The sequence below is a fragment of the Hemitrygon akajei genome, chromosome 9, assembly GCF_048418815.1.
Source record: "Hemitrygon akajei chromosome 9, sHemAka1.3, whole genome shotgun sequence".
NCBI classification, from domain to species: domain Eukaryota; kingdom Metazoa; phylum Chordata; class Chondrichthyes; order Myliobatiformes; family Dasyatidae; genus Hemitrygon; species Hemitrygon akajei.
This window is the reverse complement of record NC_133132.1, coordinates 97,710,451-97,731,285: the sequence shown is the minus strand read 5'-3', so window position 1 is coordinate 97,731,285 and position 20,835 is coordinate 97,710,451. Positions and strand designations below refer to the sequence as shown.

The window sequence follows — 20,835 nt, the reverse complement described above, 5'->3', positions numbered from 1 at the left end:
AAGTTAAACCTCGCAATCTGACTCCGGATTCCAACTGAATTTGCACATGCACACCCAATTCGCCTGATTGGCCCAGATGCATTTGTAGAATATACAAACCAAAAAGAGTTCGTTATTATTAATACTAACGGAAACCTGGTGACTGCAGAAACTTGCCAAGACTGATGAGCGTGTCTGGGAGAAGGGTGCAGTCGCCCTACTCGGGCATGACAATAATGGACTACAAATCCCGACAAGCAGTGCGAGGGCTCGGCCTCCCTCCACGCCGATGGAGCGTGCACATGCGCAGTACGCGACGGTGGCGCTGTCCCTCGCCGGGTGCTGGTGAGCGGCTGAAAGCTGCACGTACCACTCCGCCGCCTCCTCCTCTCACTCGACGATTCCCCGGTTGCCGCTGCATGGCTGACATGGAAGACGAACTCAAGTGCCCGGTCTGCGGCTCCTTCTACCGCGACCCCATTATCTTGCCGTGCTCTCACAATGTGTGCCTGCCGTGTGCGCGCACCATCATGGTGCAGACTCCCGAGGCAGAGCCATCGTCACCCCAGGGCCGCCCGCCAGCCTCCGACTACGACTACCTGGACGTGGACAAGATGAGCGTGTACAGCGAGGCGGACAGCGGCTACGGCTCCTACACCAGCTTCGCGCCGCCCGTCTCCAACCAGAAGTCTCCGAACGGGGTGCGGGTCTTCCCGCCGGCGCCGCCGCCGCTCCGCCACTCGAGCCTGACCTGCCCGCAGTGCCACCGCAGCGCGCTGCTGGAGGAGCGCGGTCTCCGCGGCTTCTCCAGGAACCGGCTGCTCGAGGCCATCGTCGGCCGCTATCAGCAGAGCCGCTCGGTGGCCGTCCGCTGCCAGCTGTGCGAGCGCAACCCGCAAGAGGCGGCCGTCATGTGCGAGCAATGTGACGTCTTCTACTGCGAGCCATGCCAACGGCGCTGTCACCCGGCCCGCGGGCCGCTGGCCAAGCACCGGCTCCTGCCGCCCGCTCAGGGCCGTGCGGCCGGCAAACCCGCGCCTCGCAAGATCTCCACCTGCACCGAGCACGAACTGGAGAACTACAGCATGTACTGCGCCAACTGCAAGATACCCGTGTGCTACCAGTGTCTGGAGGAAGGCAAGCACAGCAAGCACGACGTGAAGGCACTGGGAGCCATGTGGAAGCAGCACAAGGTAGGAGCTAGGTGGAGAGCATGTGATGTGAGAGGCCCCCTCAATGTTACCAATGGAAGAGGGGCTGACTAGCGACATTCAACCGAGAGAACAGGATTGGAAAGGGGCAAATCAGAATCTTTGCACCTAGCAGATGGTTAGAGCATGGGTAATAGAGCAATTGGATAAATCCAATCCCTTTCTCGGTTGGTAATCGGGAATCATTATCTTTTGGTTGTAGGGGTTTGAACAGAAGCTGAGTTGCCTAGCTTCTCAACGTTGACAATTGACAGTGGGACTGCTTGATTCCTGCATGCCTGGACCACGGTTTGCATGTGTGCAAGGTTAAAATCTGCTTTGCTTGGTGCGTGACATTTTTGGAACATGCTAAGTGAATTCAAAAGCATCCCACCCCATCCCCCCAGACTTGTCTGCAGTTCCTAATGAGACACAGTGAAGTTGTACAATATCCAAATGGTCAATCAAATGTAATCTTGGATTTGGAGCATTTAGCAAGCTGTCTTACAGTTGTTGAATGAGTTTGTTAATTGGAGTGCCAATGCAGAGGCTCAGCTGGTCAGATCTCATGCTCAGGCTACTCTGATATAATTTGGGTCTGGCTGTTGTATTGTCCCCTAAGGTAAAAACTGCTGAGATCTCATCACAGAGCCAGTAACTAGGGAATAGCTCCTCATCAGCTTCCTCACAGCATTTGCCTTCAAAGTCTAACTGGGTTACAAATAATGTTTCAAAAGCCAGTACCTTTCAAAGCAAGTACACATGTGGGTCCAGCTCATTGAGAGCTGGTGCTGACATTATGTTGCTTTGAAGGATACATTCTGACCTACGGAAAGTGGATCAGTGAGCATTTATAACTGTCCAGCTCAGATTTGCAAGTTATTTTCATTATGGGCAGGACACTAGTATAGTGGTTAGCGTAAGGCTGTTACAATGCCAATGAGCTGGGTTCAATTCCTATCACCATCTGTGAGGAGTTTTTTCATTCTCCCCATGACAGCTAGTGTTTCCTCCGGATCCTCTGGTCTCCTCCCATATTACAAAGGCATATGGGTTAGTAGATTAATTGGTCACATGCATGTAAATGGGTGATGTGAGCAAGTTGGACCAAAGGACCTGTTACTGTGTTGTATCTCTAAATAGAATAAATAAAATATTGCAGGCCTTCAGGCTGAATGTATAATCTTCTAACCTAGGTGAGCTTGCCGCTCAGCCAGCATTTCCTTCTAATCTTTATCTGAAGGAGATATGGTACATATCCATGAGCATGTGGATGATTGGAAGATGCAGTCAGTCAGAATGTTACAGTATATGTAAAACCGAAAGCACTGGAAGCCTGATTTCAGTAAATCCGAATCACTGTCCTGTAGTTTGAATATTATTTAAGTGGTGGAGGGAAAAATGTCATTAATCGAGCAGCTGACCATATTTGGAGATGGGGTGACTGGCTCGTAACAACCACAATCCCCTTACATTTTACAAACTATGATTCCAGTCAGAGTGTCTTCCCACTGATCACAATTCATATCAGTTTTACTGAGGTTTCTCAATGCCGTCTCAGTCAAACGTTGCCTTGAGCAGTCACTGTCACCTCACCTTTCATATTCTGCTCTTTTATCTGCTTGGATTATGACTTTAATGAGGCGACTTGATGTGTATAAGATTATCTAAGGCATAGACAGAATGGACAGTGAGCAGCTTTTTCTCAGTGTGTCAGTGCCCAATACCAGATGACATCTGTTTAAGGTGAGTAAAAGAAAGTTCAGGGGAGATATCAGAGGTAGGATTTTGCACATATGTAGTTGGTGATTGAAACACACTGCTGGAGATGGTGGTAGAGGCTGATATTTATAACCTTCCATTTCACAACATTGCATAACCTATTTTACTTACCCTCTATGCTAAGAAAAAATGGAGGGTTAGATCAGAATCAGGTTCAATATCGCTGACATATGTCGTGAAATTTGTTTACTTTGTGGTTCCAGTACAGTGCAATACATGACAATACGGGGGGAAAAAACTGAATTACAGTAAGTATATATGTATATCAAATAGTCAAATTAAATAATTAGTGCAAAAACACAAATAAAAAATGTAGTGAGGTGGTGTTCATGGTTTCAATATCCATTCAGATATCAGATGGCAGAGGTGAAGAAGCTGTTGCTCAGTTGCTGAGTGTGTGCTTTCAGACTTCTGTACCTCCTTCATTGATCATGAAGGAAGTTTATAGAAGTTGTCATGACATTGTGTGCCAAAGGGCCTCTACTGTGCTGTTCTGTTTTATGTTCTAGGATGTAACCCAGGGAATTTTCCCTGATATTGGAACAGCTTAATAGGGAAGTAGCTAATTTTGGAGTGCAGGTGTTTTGTACTGCAGCTGGGGTGCTCATTCTTCCCATGGTCTCTGCTGTATACAGCTGTTTATTAATACCACGTGGAGTGAATCACATTGGCTGGAGACCAGTCTGGATCTCAGCACTTCTGGCTGAGCATGTTTGTGAGTCCGTCAGTCATTTCGTTAGCACTCGTATGCTGGGCTCCTCCATTGCTGAGCATGAGAATGCTATTGGAAACTTTCTTCTCCTGCATCTTGCTCAATTGTCCACCACCATTTATCAGTTGATGGCAAAACAGCGATTAGTCCCAGGCTGGTGGGGGGCACTAATGTTGTAGCCCTGCCGAAGCAGCTTGGCTGGAGTCCTGAACAGGTCTTGAGCACAGCCTTAACACTGCAGCCCGAATGTTTTCTAGTGTCTGAGCCTCTGCTCTCAGCTGTGACTTGTTATCATGCGGAACAAATTGAATTGGTTGAAAATTCATATCTGTGTATGAGTGATCTTAGAGAATGCCAAAATGGATCAGTCTTGCTGTGAATCATTGAAAATGGTTCAGTTTTGCCTTTGGCACTTGTTCTGGGCTCTGCATGACTGAACACGGGGATATTGTTCTATACGCCTCCTCCCATTACCTATTTAATAATCCACCACCATTAAATACAGCCTGTCCTAAACACAAGAGATTCTGCAAAGGGTGGAAATATTGAGCAACACATACAAAATGCTGGAGGAACTCAGTGTCAGACAGAATCAGAATAAAGTTTAACATCATTGGTATATGTCATAGAATTTGGTGCTTTGCGGCAGTAGTACAGGGCAATACGGTACATAATAAAAAATCTGTAAATTACCATTTGAAATATTATATATATTTCTGTGAATTCCAGCGTATTCCGTAGGTTCCGGTTAATTGGGCCATCGGTTAATTGGGACAGCCGCTTATTTGGGACAACTCTTAAAGAACAAAAACTAATCGAGAAAATAGCTGGGTTTCCGGCTTTTGTTGCAGAACAGTTTCTAACAAGCATCAGTCATGTGCACTTGTGTGCCTGTTAGACACTACACCGTGCTTAGAGAGAACAGTTTCTAAATGGCATCAGTGGCATGTGTGTGTGTGTTCAAAAAGCTACGAGTTTTGTCACTGATAGTTGGTGAGAAATAAGCAGTAAGGCAATTCAGAATTGTTCACTGTGGTTTCAAGCATTGAGGCTTGGAGATGCCAGAAATGGCTGGGAATGAAAATAGAACTATTTCACTACTTCAAAAAGTTCGATATTGCGAAGATTTGAAGGAATTGACAATCATCTTGAATATACAATGAAAATGAAGATTTGGAGGATGCAATCTTGGCAGGCAGTCCATTATCTACACTAAAATTCTGTGCTGATTGTGTTCTTTTACAGTCAAAAGAATGTGACACGGATAAACTCCTTGATCATCAGTATTAGGAACTAATACACGGTCTTCCAGTACTGCAGTATTATTAGTAGTGTTCTAATTTGTTCTGTATTTCATTTAAAAATGTAATTTTATGCTCAGTTTGTCTTTTTTTTTAATACCTTTTTAACTATTTCTGGGAAACCAGTTAATTTGGGCGGCTGCCTTATTAGGCCAAAATGTACTAGACTCGATGTGTCCCAATTAACTGGAATTCACTGTATATACACATGCACTATTTATTTAATTTAAATTGTAAAAAAAAAACAAGAAGTAGTGAAGTAGTGTTCATGGGTTCATTGTCCATTCAGAAATCTGATTACGGATGGGAAGACACTGTTCCTAAAATGATGAGTGTGTGCGTGTCTTCAGGCTCCTTGTACCTCCCTGCTGGTAGCAATGAGAAGAGGGCATATCCTGCATGATGGTTCTTAATTATGGATGCTGCCATTTGGAGGCATCACCTTTTGAAGACGTCCTTGATGCTGGGGAGGCTAGTGCCCATGATGGAGCTGGCTGATTTTGCAACTTCCTGCAACATTTTCTAATCCATTGTAGTATCCCCTCCATAGAAGACAGTGATGCAACCAGTTAGAATGCTCTGAAATACAGCATCCATGGAAGGGAATAAACAGTCAACGTTTCAAGCTGAGACCCTTCATCGGTCCTGGAAAGGAAGGGGGCAGAAGCCAGAATAAGAGGGTGGGATGTCGAGCTGTGCTCTGAGCTGCAGAATCATTGAACTGTTTCTCGCATGCTGCTTCCCTTTCCAGTTCTGTGTGGGAGTTTTTCCAGTTTGGTACCTCATTTTGTCTTTTTTGCTGCTGGTGTACCATTCTGTGCCCCTTATTGAAGGAGGGTTGGTCTCCTGTCTTGCCGCTGAGTAAAAGGATGTGTCAAGCTATTAGATTAGAGGTTGTGATGGAATATGGTTTTGTTGCTTGAAATGCTTATAGATACTCAGTTTTGAACTTTTCTTAACTCCTATTTAGCTCAAATCTATTGCCCCCCCCCCAACACCAAGGATCGACTTTATTTACCAGATATAATTACTGTACATGTATTTGGAATTTGCCGTGTTGTGTTGGTGCGACATGCAACAAGAATAACATTCAAAGAATAACAATTTATGTAAAAATAAGAGGTTAAAGTACAGATATGGAATAAAATGTGCATAAATATTTAAATGCCAATAAATAATGGAGGATGTCTCTGCATGCAGATAGAACTTTGTGTGCATAAGCACAGTGTGAAGGCACCTTATCAATACAATAGGTAGTCTCATCTAGATTGGTGAGAACTGAGCTTAAGTACGGTACATTTATTAGTTGCCACAGACTGATTGGATATCTATTGGATGTAGGATCAGGAATTGTTCATTTAGCCTTGACTCTGCTCCACCATTCAATAGGGATCCCTTGATTCTCTTAATGATCAAAAAATCTACCTCAGCCTTAAATACACCCAAGGACTCTATCCCTCACCCAGTGTGGCAAAGAGTTCCAAGTAACCTCCTGAAAGTAGAATCCTCCTACCTCAGTCTTAAATGGATTCCACCTTGTTCTGAAACCATACCCTCCAGTTCTGAACTCTCCCATGAAAGGAAATAGCTTCTTTATGTTAAAAAATCTTTATGTTTAAAAAAAAAAGATAAATATCTCTGTAGAGGCACCATCATCACTGATGTTATTAAGCTAGTCTAGTGATTGAAGTCATCCACCCATTGTGGTGTCTTTGCTCTTGCTACTCTCAGTGCTGGAGGTGTATTGAGTCATCAGCTGAAGGAGGATGAGTGTGTGCATTTAGCAGGCTTCTTTGTGCATGTTCCTGATACAATGCCACAAGACTTTTTTAGATCTGGCATCCATGTTGAAAACCCCAAGGTCACTAGTACCTGATCATATAGCAGTGTGCGGCTATTTCTGATCAACTCTGGGATTAGGTTGAAGTGTTGGTTAAATCTATGAATTTGGGAATAATGGGCTTTTGCTTGACAGATCTTCAGATTTATCTTTATTGTGTTTATAAGTATTGGGTTGACATAAAATACTCGGTGGTTTCAGAGGATTGCTAAAAGTCTGGAGATGTATATATATATATAACCAGATGGGCCTCTAACATAATATGACAGTTTAATGATCACATACACTAGCTTTTGGAAATAAAATGTTTAATCAAACTGAATTTAAATTTCCTAACTGCTGTGATGGGATTTGGACAAGTATCTCTGAATTGATAGTCTTTGGGTTGCTAGTCTAGTGATGGCATACCATTTGTTAATTATTCTCCAAATCACAATGGATCATTCAAAAAATGTAACACAAAGGACATAATAGCTGAAAGGCTCTCAGCGTTAAGGACAAATTCAGCTTTTCAAGTTATTTTGCCACCCACCCACACTGAATGGATACATTCCACGGATAAACTACTGTATCGTTCAGAAGCCAAAGTGGTCGTAATCTATAGATTGTTGTATAGTTTTTGATTTAATACAAAATAACAGAACCCTGCAGTGCTTGGAAACAAAAGTTTAAAAAAATCGGTCATAACAGACCTTTGTTGTCCTGGGACTCTAGTACAGTATAAAAGATTAATTCTTTTATTCTTCTCCACTAACATTTGAGATAAGAAGATTTTTTGTATCGGGCAAATGATAAGAGTCAGATGAATGGGCATTTGTATAGTTCCTTATTTTACTCTTGGGATAGCATAATGCAATTGACAGCTATTGAATTCTTTAAAAAATGTTGAGAAGAATTCAGTGCATCAAATTCACTATTATCTAGAATATTGCAGACAATTTACACATAATATGCAATGAAATATAACAATTCAGAAACCAATGATTTTTATGTCCATGTGTATCTTCCACATGAATAAATATTTCTAATCACATTCTAGCAGTTTGTTCCTGTATCTGTTCAATCTCTTTTCTTTCATCTGCTATCCAATCTAATCTTGAATGCTGACCTAGTTTCCTCCGCGGCCACTAATCCTAAAAGTCAATTTCATGCTTTGTAACCCCATGAAGCTGTTCCTCACAGTTTTAAAATCTCTTGCATTTAATATAGTCCCCTGTTGATCCCACCAAACTATAAGAAGTAGCTTTTTTTTCTACTTTAATGCATTCTGCCACAGTGCTAAGACCTGTACATTATCCTGTAATTTGAGTATTAGTATAAAGACCCAAATTTCTTTGCAATTCTTTCCTATTGAGCAGCATTTCAGTAAATTGCTGGCATTATCCTTTCTGAATTCCAATGTCTTTCCTCCAACACAGAGCCCCGTAATACCGCAGAGATTTTATTGAGGTTTTATTTTGGCCGATAATTATTTCTTTCTTACATTCCATACTTGTAAGATGAGGCCTACAGTTCTGTGTTTTTTAAAAAGTGCATTTGGACCTGTAACCTAATTTTCTCTGTTCTTCCCTAACACCTTTATTCATGCAGAGGATTAATTTTGTTACTTTCTTTTATAGAAATGCATCAAATTACAAGTGATACTACAATTTCATCTGTTACTGTTTAGTTCTATTGCTCCATCAAATCAATCGATCAATGCTCAACTTACCTTTAATTGGCTAAGAATTAACCGTGCCAATAACCTGGTATTATTATCAAGTTTCAATGCCCTTCCCTCTAGACTCGTGTCCAAGACCCCATGAAAATTGGATGAACGGTAGTTGAATGCTTTTTTGATGGTTGGTGCAGAGAGGAATGCTCGCAAGCAGCGCAGTCTGTACCTTGAATTGCGCATGTGGATCTGTTGGTCCAGCTGGTGACTGATGGCACGATCTCTGTTGCTTTGGTAGGTGGGTGACATAGTAGCATGGTGGTCGGCACAGTGCTGCCGATCACCAGTCAGGGTTCAATTCCCACCACTGTTCTCCCCGTGATTGTGTGGGTTTCCTCCAAAGACATACGGATTAGGGTTAGTAAGTCAGCATGCTATGTTAGTGCCGGAAGCGTGTCAACACTTGTGGGCTGCCCACAGCACAATCCTCACTGATTTGATTTGACACAAACCAAACTTCAAAGTAAATTTATCATCAAAGTGTGTACATGTCACCACATGTTGCCTTGAGATTCATTTTCTTGCAGGCATTCACAGAAGAACAAAAAAAATACACAATAGAATCAATTAAAACTACACACCAAGACTGACAAGCAACCAATGTGAAACAGAAGGCAAACTGTGCAAATAAACACAAATAATAAATAAAATAAATGATACAGAGGACATTTCACTGGATGTTTTATTGTACACATGACAAATAAGGTTAACCTCTTTGCTCCAGCATCTCCAAGAACATGCTGTCCCTTGTTTTCACAGTGAAGTATGCGCTGCATGAAGTTCTGAAGAACTCCCAAGTCTGGTGAAGGAGTGGTGACTGATGTATTGAAACTCTAGTCCTTTGAGATAGAGAGATGAGTTTTACAGCTAACCTAACCTGAAACTTAAATCCATAACCTGTCAATGTTAAAAGTTAATTTTCATGACTGTGAAATATGTAAAGGGGAATATATGGTTTAATGGCTATCTTTATGTTTTTTAAAACTATAGGCCCAACTATCTCAAGCATTAACTGGTGTTTCTGATAAAGCAAAGGAGGCCAAAGAGTTTTTAGTGCATTTGAAAAACATGGTACAACTAATTCAGGTAAGGCAGTTATGAGATACTTGGCATTGCGTGTATGGTTCATTCGTGAACTTACACATTTTTGTAATACTTTGTACTTGGATTGCTGATTTTCCATCATTGGAAACTGGAGCTTTTTCCCATTCATACCATGAGGCGTCATGGTGTCATAGCGGTTAGTGCGATGCAATTACAGCTTGGGGCATCAGAGTTCGAGTTCATTTCCGACACTGTCTGTAACAAGTGTCTGTCTGTATGTCTTCCCTCTGGAATGTGTGGGTTTTTCCTGGGTGCTCCAGTTTCCTCCCTCAGTCCAAAGACATACTAAGTCAGTTAATTGGTCATTATAAATTGTCCTGGGATTAGGTTAGGGTTAATTGGGGGTTGCTGGGTCAGCATGGCTTGAAGGGCCAGAAGGGCCTACTCAGTGGTGTAATAGTAAATAAATATATTCCATTCTTGGTGCTATTTAGTATATCATTTTTAAATCTGGCTGTGTTGAGGTTCAAATATTGAAAATCCTTTTATTTATTAGCTGCATTATATTTAATGTTTAATTTCTTCCTTGAATTTGTTTAACATGATTATTGCTTTTGTTTCTTTACTTGCAGTAGATGCATGATTTTACAACTATATTAACATATACAAATGTCATTTGACAGTAAATTTACTTCATATTCTGCAATTCCAACATCTCAGCTAAGAGACCAGACCATTGCCATTGTGCTTTTAAGTTTGCCAGCATTTCTTTTATTTTTCTTTCTTTTCTGAGCATGTCTATTTAAGTCCTAGGCAGTGAATGATAAACATTTATGGCACAGATGAAATCCATAACAAATTATTTTTACAAAAGTAGACTACTGTGTTGTTTCTCAGCATAGTCTTGTAGATAACAGCTCTTCAGGTACAGATCCAGGTACATTTTGCAAGGTTTTCAGCCTCTGCAACTCTTTTCTCTTCCTCCGCCATCCTCTAAACCTAGAGCTCTGTTGGGAACACCTTCCGCGGAAGGATTTCTGTGCTTTAGAGAGGTCACCACCATGTCCTGGGCAATTAAATTTGGACAATAAACGCTGGCCTTGCTAGCAATACCCTGATCTCCACAGTGGATAAACTAAAACAAAATTAAATCTTCCATGAGTCACACTCATAGAGGCATACAGCAGGGGAAGCAGGGCCTCCAGCTTGCCTAGTCTATGCTGCACATCAAGCACCACTTTATGCTAATCGCATTTTATTCCCCCTGCAGTCCCACAAATTCCCCCGAGATTCTACAACTCATATACACAGATTGTGGGCAATTTACAGCACGTAGTTAATCTCCTAATAGAGGACGTAGGGAAAAATACTGGAGCCTCTGATAGAAACTCATACAGTCACAGGGGGAACATGAGGTCAGGAGTGAACCTGGATTGCTGCAGCTGTAAGAGAGCAGCTCTGCTAAGCTTCTTTGTTCTATAGAAGCAACTCCAGCTCTGGGAATATTCTCATAAGGCAATAAGATACAGGAGCAAAATTAGGCCACTTGGCCCAATGAGTCTGCTCTGCCTTTCAATCATGGCTGATTTTGTTTTCAACCCTATTCTCTTAACCTTGTCCCTGTAACCTTTAGCAACCTCCTGCCCCACCAATCAAGAACATAAGTCGTTGAGTCAGTGGTGAGGAAGGCAAATGCAATGTTAGCATTCATTTCAAGAGGTCGAGAATACAAGAGCAGGGATGTGATGCTGAGGCTTTATAAGGCACTGCTGAGGCCTCATCTTGAATGTTGTGTACAGTTTTGGGCTCCTCATCTTAGAAGAGCTGTGCTGACATTGGAGAGGGTCCAGAGGAGGTTCACAAAGATGATTCCAGGAAAGAAGGGTTATCATACGAGAAACATTTGATGGCTCTGGGTCTGTACTCGCTAGAATTTAGAAGGATGAGGGGGATCTCATTGAAACCTTTCAAATGTTGAAAGGCCTAGACAGAGTAGATGTGGAAAGGATGTTTCCCATGGTGGGAGAGATGCAGAGAAATTTCTTTAGCCAAAGTGTGGTGAATTTGTGGAATTTGTTGCCACATGTAGCTGTAGAGGCCAGGTTGTTGGGTGTATTTAAGGCGGAGATTGGTGGGTTCTTGATTGGACACGGCATCAAAGGTTATGGGGAGAAGACTGGGAAATGGGGTTGAGGAGGAGAGAAAAAAGAATCAGCCATGATTAAATGGCAGAGCAGATTTGATGGGCCAAATGGCCTAATTCTGCTCCTATGTCTTATGGTCTAACAATCTCTGACTTAAATACACCCAATGACTTGACCTCAATGGCCCTCTGTGGCAACAAACTCTACAGATTCATCACTCTCTGGCTGAAAAAATTCCTCCTCATCTCAGTTTTAAAAGGATGTCCTCAGATTCTTGATTCTCCTGCTAATAAAAGCATCCTCTTCAAGTCCACTCTGTGCAGGCCTTTCAGTACTCAATAGGCTTTATGAGATGCCCCTCATTCTCCTGAACTCCAAACCCCAGAGCCATCAAACGCTACTCATATGTTAAGTAGCAACACTTCACCTGTGAGTCTGTTGGGGTCATGTACTGGGCCTCCTGTATATGGGTGAGACTTGTTGTAGGTTGGGAGACTGCTTCACCGAGCACCTATGCTCCGTCCGACAGAAGAAGAGGGATCTCTAGGTGGCCACCCATTTCAATCCCACTTACCATTCTCATTTCAACATATCAGTCCGAGGCCTCCTCTACTGTCACAATGAGGCTACACTCAGGCTGGAGGAGCAACACCTTAATTTACGTCTGGGTAGCCTCCAACCTGATGGCATGAACATCGATATCTCAAAACTTCTGGTAATTGTCCCTCCCCCCCCCAACCTCACCCGTTTTCCTCTCTCACCTCACCTCCTTACCTGCCCATTGCCTCCTTCTGGTGCTCCTCCTACTTCCCTTCTTCCATGGTCTTCTACTGTCTCCTATCAGATCCCCCATTCTCCAGCCTTTTACCTCTTGCACCTATCAGCTTCCCAGCTCTTTACTTCATCCCTCCCCCGCTCCTGGTTTCACCTATCACCTACCGCCTTGTACTACTTCCCCTCCCCCCACCTTCTTGATCCAACCTCATCTTCCTTTTCCCCAGTCCTGTTGCAGGGTCTCGGCCTGAAGATTTGACTGTGTACTCTTTTCCATAGATGCTGCCTAGCCTGCTGAGTTCCTCAGCATTTTATGTGTGTTGCTTGGATTTCCAGCATCTACAGATTTTCTTGTCACATGTTAAGCTTTTTATTTCCAGGATTATTCTTGTGAATCTCCTCTAGACTCTCTCCAGGGCTAGCACATCTATTGTTGGACATGAATCCCAAAATTGTTCACAATATTGCAAATGCAGTCTAAACGATGTGTTAAAGCCTCAGCTGTATGTCCTTAATCTGAAGTCCAACCAAGTGCACCCTTGCACCCATGTTCATGAATTTTCTCAGCACCCTCTTTAGTGCTAGCAATTACTTCCTTTGAGATGGACAGACCTCTTTATATTATTCTATTTGTGGTCTCACAAATCTTTTATACATTTTTAGCATCAGACCCCGCTTCTGCATTCTCTGCCTCAGTCAATAAGGGCAAATATCCTGTAAACCTCTTAAACCAGCTTCTTGCTGTCCTGCTACATTCAGGGATTTGTGAACATACACTCCAAAAGCCTTCAGATCCTACTGCTTATCATGCATTCTTTGCCTTAGTTGCTCTTCCCAAATGCATTACCTCATACACTCGGTGGCCACTTTATGAGGTACCTTCTGCTGCTGTAGCCCATCCACTTCAAGGTTCAATGTGTTGTGAGCTCAGAGATGCTTTTCTGTACACCACTGTTGTAATGCATGGTTGTTTGAGTTCCCATCTCTGTCCTGTCAGCTTGAACCTGTCTGGCCATTCCTCTCTCATCTCTCCCATTAACAAGGCATTTTCACCCATAGAATAGTCGTTCACTGTAATATATATTTTTTTGTTTTTTGCACCATTCTCTGTAAACTCTAGAGACTGTTGTGCATGAACATTCCAGAAGATCAGCAGTTTCTGAGATAGTCAATCCACCCTGTCTGGCAACAACAATCATTCCACGGTCAAAGTCATTTAGATCACATTTCTTCCCCATTCTGACATTTGTTCTGAACAACAGGTAAACTTCTTGACCATGTCTGCATACTTTTATGTACTAAGTTGCTACCACCTGATTGGCTAATTAGATACTTGCATTACTGACCAAGTGTATCTAATAAAGTGGCCACTAAGTGTATTTCTCCGGATTACATTACATTTGAAACTTTTTTTCACTTATCTGGTATCTGATATCTTCCTGCCACCCAGAGCTTTCTTGCTCAGGATCATCCCCATTGCAAAATTTTATGTCTTTGGAAAATTCATTATCGCTGTCCCTATATTTAAGTCTGGAGTGGTGGGGTTGAGATAGGTCTCTACCAAAGGAGGTGTAAGGCATGCCTTCCCTCCTCTAGCCTGCTGCTCGACAGAACTGTATTCTGTTGTAGCAATCTTCCACTCACCAATATTTTCTTCAACCAGAATCCAAGACTTTCTTCCTGAGTCATCTTTTCCACAAGCTTTTTATAATCTGCCGTGTGTCAAATACCTTGTTAAAGGTCCGTCCTACATCAAACTCATTAGACTTATCAATACTCCTTGTTACCTCTTCAGTAAAATAAATTATTAGTCAGATGAATCCTTGGTTAATTTGTGCTTCTGAAGATGATTATATGTAATTCCTCCAGAATATTTTGGCATTAATTTGCCCACTACTGATGTACTGTAATGATGGTCAACCTGTAGTCACTTGGTGTCTGACACTATCTCTTTTATACAATGATAGTACATCACCTGTCTGCTGGACCTGGTCAGGACCAGTGACCAAAAAATATAGGAGAACGATTGGAGAATATTTCCTCACCTGCTCTTGCATGTAAAAGCCTGGGATACATTTTACCCAGGCCTGGTATATGGATATGATTCCATTTTTGAATTGGCACACTGGGTATTGAGATATCTGGAAATATTTGCTTGTTGCAGTATAAATTGATAGAGCAGACATTGATTGATAATGCACAGAGTGGACAGCCAGCACATTTTACCTGGTGTGGAAATGGCTGATATGAGAGCGAGTAATTGTAAGGTGACTGGAAGAAATATAGAGGGTTGACAGAGGTAGGTATTTTTATATAGAGAGTGGTAGGTGTGTGGAACACGTTGCTGGGGTGGTAATGAAGCAATGTTGTCGTCTCTGGAAACGGAAGTGGATGAACTGCAAAAGCTTTGTGAAAAGCAATCGAAGTCCAACGAAAAGTTAAGACAGTATCCACATAGAAAATAGAAGTAGAAGGAACAATCTACGGATTCTGGGTCTCGAAGAATTAATCGAAGGTAATCATCCTATGGAATTCTTTGCAAACTTTCTACAAGAATTATTTCTGGAAATTTTGGTGTCTTTGCCTATGATTGATCGAGTTCACAGGTCCCCGTGGTTAGATCTCCTAACAGAGAAAGACCAAGATCCATAATAATTTATTTTCATGAATTTAAAACAAAGGAACAGTTATTTCTAACCCTCACAGTAATTTATATTGTTCTTTTGCAGGAGAATGGTGTGGAGTTTGAAGCTTGCCTTGTGGCACAATGTGATGCACTTGTTGATGCATTAAATCGTCAAAAAGCTAAATTGCTTACGCGAGTGACCAAGGAGCGTGAGTTTAAATTAAAGGTGGGTTCTGTAGATGCTGCCTGGCCTGCTGTGTTCCACCAGCATTTTGTGTGTGTTGTTTTTTATATATTTCCCTATCTGTTTAAACCTTGTTGATCAGTGGCAAGCCAGTACTAATTTCCTATACGTAACTGTTGATAGAAATATAGTGATGAACTGCCTTCTTGAAATTCAATTACATTACCTTTATTAAAGGTTCGAAGTACATTTATTATCAAAGTATGTATGCAGTATGCTTCCACCATGAGGTATATTTGGGGGGCAATGCAGGCAATTGTCATGTTTGGACTCCCAATCTAGAGAAGATCATTGTCCATCAACTGTGTTGCATTTGTTACCATAATGTCATGGCATTACAAACGCTACACAATACAGATCAACCCCCCTTGTCTGAGCTGGCTTCTTGAGCCACTTCATGCTCTTTCCCTTTTGTCTTGTAGATATTTTGCTTTCAAGTATTTATCCATTTATCTATTCAAAATTCCAAATGAATCTTCTTCTATCATCCTTTTACTTACACTAGGAAACTCTTCCTTTCCTTTACCTCTAATCTTCAGTATTCAGTTTAAATAGAATGCTGGAAGAATTCGGTAGGCAGGCAGCATTGGTGGAGGGGAACGTGGTGTAAGCTTTCCTGCTTGAACTTTAAGTAGAATTGGGAATATTTAGAGAGAAGGCACGGTATAAAATGCAGAACAAAGGGGAGAGAAGAAGGATACAAGGAACATGTGATAAAATGGGGATTAAGTAAGAAGCAGTAAAGGAGGGTGGCATAGGTCAAAAACAGGTGTATTGATGGCATGGGGCAGCACAATTACACAGCAGTTAGTACAATACTTTACAGAACCAGCTGTAAAATCGATTGGGTTCAATTTCCACCTCTGTAATAGAGTACCTATCACCCCATGAGCTTCTGCATCCGACATATCATCCTCTGCAAAATTCCGCCATCTCCAAAGGGATCCTACCACCAAATATATCTTTACCACCCCCCCGCTTTCCACATTCCCCTATCCATTCATCCCTCCCCACTAGTCTCCCTTCCAGCACTTAACCCTGCAAGTGGCCAAAGTGCTACACCTGCCCATTCACCTCCTCCCTCACCTCCATTCAGTCCTTCCAGGTGAGGCAACACTTCATCTGTGAATCTGCTGGGGTTGTCTGGTGCTCCTGATGCAGTCTCTTCTACATTGTTGAGCCCTTTCGTAAATTGGGGGACTACTTCATCGAGTGCCTTCGCTCCATCCACCAAAAGTGGAACTTCCTAGTGGCCAAATATTTTATTTCTGCTCCCCATGGCTGCCTCTTGTACCAGGATGAGGCCACTCTCAGGGTGGAGGAGCAACAACTTATACTCCATCTGGGTAGCTTCCAACTTGATGGCATGATTTCTCCTTCCAGTGAAAAAAAATTCTGTTCTTCCCCCACCACCCGCCTCTAATATTCCACACTCTGGCTTCTTACCTTTCCTCAGTTGCCTATCACCTCTCCCTGGGTTCCCTCCTCATTCCTTTGTTTCTGTTGTCCTCTATACTCTCCTATCAGATTCCTTCCTCTCCTGCCCTTTATCTTTCCCACCCACCCAGCTTCACCTCTCACCTTCTAGCTATCCTCCTTCCCCCCCCCCCCCCCCCACCCCACCTTTTTATTCTGGTGTCTTTTCCTTTCCTCTCCAGTTCTGGTCTCGCCCCCCAAATGCTGACCGTTAATTCATTTCCATAGATACTGCCTGACTTGCTAAGTTCGTGTAGCGTTTTGTGTGTGTTGCTTTGGATTTCCAGCATCTGCAGATTTTCTCATGTTTGTGCATTCTCCCTGAGACTGCATGGACTTCTTCCAGGTGCTCCAGTTTCCTTCCACATTTCAAAGACATACAGGTTAGGGTTGATCAGTTTTGGGTATGCTATGTTGACACCAGAAGCACTGTGACACTTGCAGGCTGCTTTGCACAATCCTCACTGCTTTAATTTGACACAGGCAATTCATTTCACTATATGCTTCAATGTACATGTGACGTATAAAGCTAATCTCTCTCTCTAATCCCTGATGAAGATGTAGTCCCTCCTCTTCAGAACCAAAATATTAACTTTGCAACTGTAGTCTGCCAGTAAATGTTCAAACTTTACACCAAGCAATATTTTGCATGATAAACATTTGAATATTAGGACAGTTAAAATATGAATGAAAAGAAACCCCGTGATGTGCTGATTTCTTGCTTTATTTTCACAATATACTGAGTTGAGTTGGATTATACCCCTGCTTTGCAGGTTGTTCGGGACCAGATAAGCCACTGTACTTTGAAGCTTCGTCAGACGACTGGTCTCATTGAGTACTGCTTGGAAGTATTGAAAGACAATGACTCCAGTGGATTCCTACAGGTGTGTAACATACTCCTTTTTAGCAGCAATTAACCTGGTGGTGGTAGCTAAAAACAAATTAGCAAGACCTTGCAGATGTTGGGAATCTGAAATAAAATTTAAAAAGCTGGAAATATAGTGTGGGTCAGAGAGAACATGGAGCTCTACACCAACAGCATCAAAAATCAGGATTCAACCTGATCTCTGGAGAGAGAGGCAGTTAAAGTTTTGGGTTTTGATGAGAACAAGGTCATTAACCTGAATCATCAGCTCTGTATCTCTCTCCACACACATATGCTGCCTGATCTGCTGCGCATTTCCAGCATCTTCTGAGATTGACTGTAATGTTACTGGGGGAAGGACTTCACTTGTATGGACAGATAGGAGAAACTGGATTTATTTCCCTTTGAAAAGAGAAGAGTAAGGTGGTGTGCAAAATCACACATGGTTTTGACCGGACTAAATAAAGAGAAATTATTTACAGTGGCAGAAATGTCAGTAGTTAGATGACTGACATCTAAAATATTCCAGAAGAATGAGAAATTGCAGAAAGAGCAAGAGGTAGGGACTAATTAGGTAACTGTACTGATGAGCAGGCTTATGAACAATGAGTCATACTGAACTGGAGACTCAGTGCGTGGAAACAAAATAATCTTTGTTCAGATTTCAGATTTAGATTTATTTATCACATGTTCATCAAAACAAATGTGTCATTTACATTAACAACCTTCACAACCTAAGGATGTGCTGGGGGCAGCCCACAAGTATCACCAGACATTCCAGCGCCAACGTAGCTAGCCCACAGTGTTTAGTAAAACAACACAAGCAACAACAAGACAAGACCCTTTCCCAGCCACTCTCATGCACAGACAGGCGTCTAGTCCCAGAACAGGCTGCCTCCAAGCCTCTGGCCTCCAGTCCCTCACCTGGATTCTCAGACATTGGGCCTTCGACTTCCATACACACTGACCAAGAGGCATCAACTTCTGGACTTTGTAATCTAAATTCTCCATCCTATATTCATTTAAACTGTAAGCATTTCTCTGAAACAACTTCAAATCAAAATATTGAATATTACAGTTAACTTGCAATAAGAAGTTTTGTTTCCAGATTTCAGATGCACTAATCAAGCGTGTGCAAGTATCTCAGGAGCAGTGGGTTAAAGGAGCTTTAGAACCCAAAATAAATCCTGAATTTGACCTGACACTCGACAATAGCCCATTACTGCAGTCAATTCACCAGCTGGACTTTATTCAGATGAAAAGTAAGTAATGATGCAATATACTAGATTATCTTTTGCAAAAAGTACCTTTTATTTAATCAAAACCTGCCGAAAATGTTATATCATATAACCAAGTACTTTGGCTTCCCTCATATGGTATTAGGGGAAGTATGTTAGTATGGACTGAAGACTGGTTATCAAAGAAGACAGAATTGGAATCCACGTTCCTGTTACCGGCTGTAAGGATGTAACTAATGAAGTTCCCCAATGATCTGTCCTTGGCCCTAGATTATTTATGATTTATAGCAATAAAGATAGATTAAACTCTAATGTAATTGTTTTCAGAATCTGGTTTATTATCAGGATTGATGCTTTGCTGCTGCCTGTGTGTGGGAGGGGGAGTAGGGGGGTTTTGGGGTTCTAATGTTTTTACTGTCTCTCACTCTTATGTTTTTGTGGATGCCTGTGAAGAACTTCAGGTTGTATATTGTACACATTTCTGATATTAAATGGAACTATCGAACTACTATCACTAACATACTGTATGTCATGAAGTTTGTTGTTTCGTGGCAGCAGTACAGTGTGATACATAAAATGTACTATAACTTATAATAAGAAATGTATATTTAAAATAGATAAGCAAGTAGTGCAAAACGTTAGGTTGTGTTCATGGCATCATTGTTTGTCGAGAAATCGATGGCGAAGGGGAAGATGCTTTTCCCAAACCGTTGAGTGGGTGTCTTCAGGCTCCTGTACCACCACCCTGATGAGAGTAATGAGAAGAGGGCATGTCCTAGGTGCTGGAGATCCTTAATGATGGATCCTGCCTTTTGATTATGTATGATTTATACAATATTATGGAAGACGGAGTAGAATGTGAGGTATCCGAGTTTGCTGATGACATCGAAGTAGTCAGAAGGACATGAATATTGATAGGCCCAGATAGAGTGGATGTGCAGAGAATGTTTTTGATAGTCTGGGTATCTCAGACCAGACAGTACAGCCTCAGGACATCCCTTTTGAACAGAAATGAGGAATTTCTTTAGCCAGTGATCTCTTTACTAATCTGTGGAATTTGTTGTCACAGACAGCTGTGGGAGGCCAAATCATTGGGTATATTTAAAGTGGTGGTTGATAGGTTCTTGATTAGTAATGGCATCAAAGGTTACGGGAAGAAGGCAGGAGGGTGGGGTTGAGAGGAATGATAAACCTGCCCTGATGAAATGGTGTAGCTGACTCAATGGGCCAAATGGCCTAACTCTACTCTTGTGTTTTATGATCTGATGATCTTATGTAATGACAAGGTATTAAGGCTCTGCAAGAGAATATGGATAGATTGAATGGGTGGATAAAAGCTTGGCAAATGGAGCTTAATGTGGGCAAATGTGAGCTTTGGACTTCTGTAAGAGAAATCTAAATACAGGCTATTATTTAAACATCGGAAAAATTACAAGTGAGCATTGTACTGTGGATGAAAACACAAAGTACACTGCAGATGCTGTGGTACAAAAGCTGGATGAACTGAGCAGGACAGGCAGTATTCATTGAAATGAGCAGTCAACATTTCGGGCCAAGACCCTTCATGCTGCCCAACCTGCTGAGTTCATCCAGCTTTTGTACGTGTACAGTGGATGAAGGTGTTCCTGTGCACATTCTACAGAATGTTAGGCATGTACAGCAAATGGATGTTCCATGGCACGTTGCCTTTGGAAGACGACTGGAGGTTAGAAGTAGGGATTAGTGTTACAGTAATACAGGGTACTAGTGAGACCGTACCTTGAGTACCACACACTGTTTGATCCTCTTATTTGAGAAAGGATACACTGGCATTGGAAGCAGTCCAAAAGAGATATAGTAGGTAATTTCTGGATGAGTAGATTGTCATACCATGAGTGGCTAAAGAAATTAGATCTACACTCAGTTG

At 42.1% G+C, this 20,835-nt stretch overlaps 1 protein-coding gene across 2 annotated transcripts in view; it reads left to right on the top strand.

The window, feature by feature from the left end:
- The first annotated feature begins 300 nt into the window (after positions 1 to 300).
- The window catches only part of trim67 (tripartite motif containing 67), a 52,263-nt gene continuing 31,728 nt past the window's right edge, over positions 301 to 20,835 (top strand). For both annotated transcript variants that reach the window (XM_073056598.1, XM_073056597.1), the window contains exons 1-5: positions 301 to 1,172; positions 9,509 to 9,604; positions 15,210 to 15,332; positions 17,600 to 17,710; positions 18,800 to 18,953. In XM_073056598.1, coding sequence (XP_072912699.1) covers positions 399 to 1,172; positions 9,509 to 9,604; positions 15,210 to 15,332; positions 17,600 to 17,710; positions 18,800 to 18,953 — 1,258 coding nt within the window. In that variant the 5' untranslated portion in view covers positions 301 to 398. The remainder of the gene's footprint in view (positions 1,173 to 9,508; positions 9,605 to 15,209; positions 15,333 to 17,599; positions 17,711 to 18,799; positions 18,954 to 20,835) is intronic.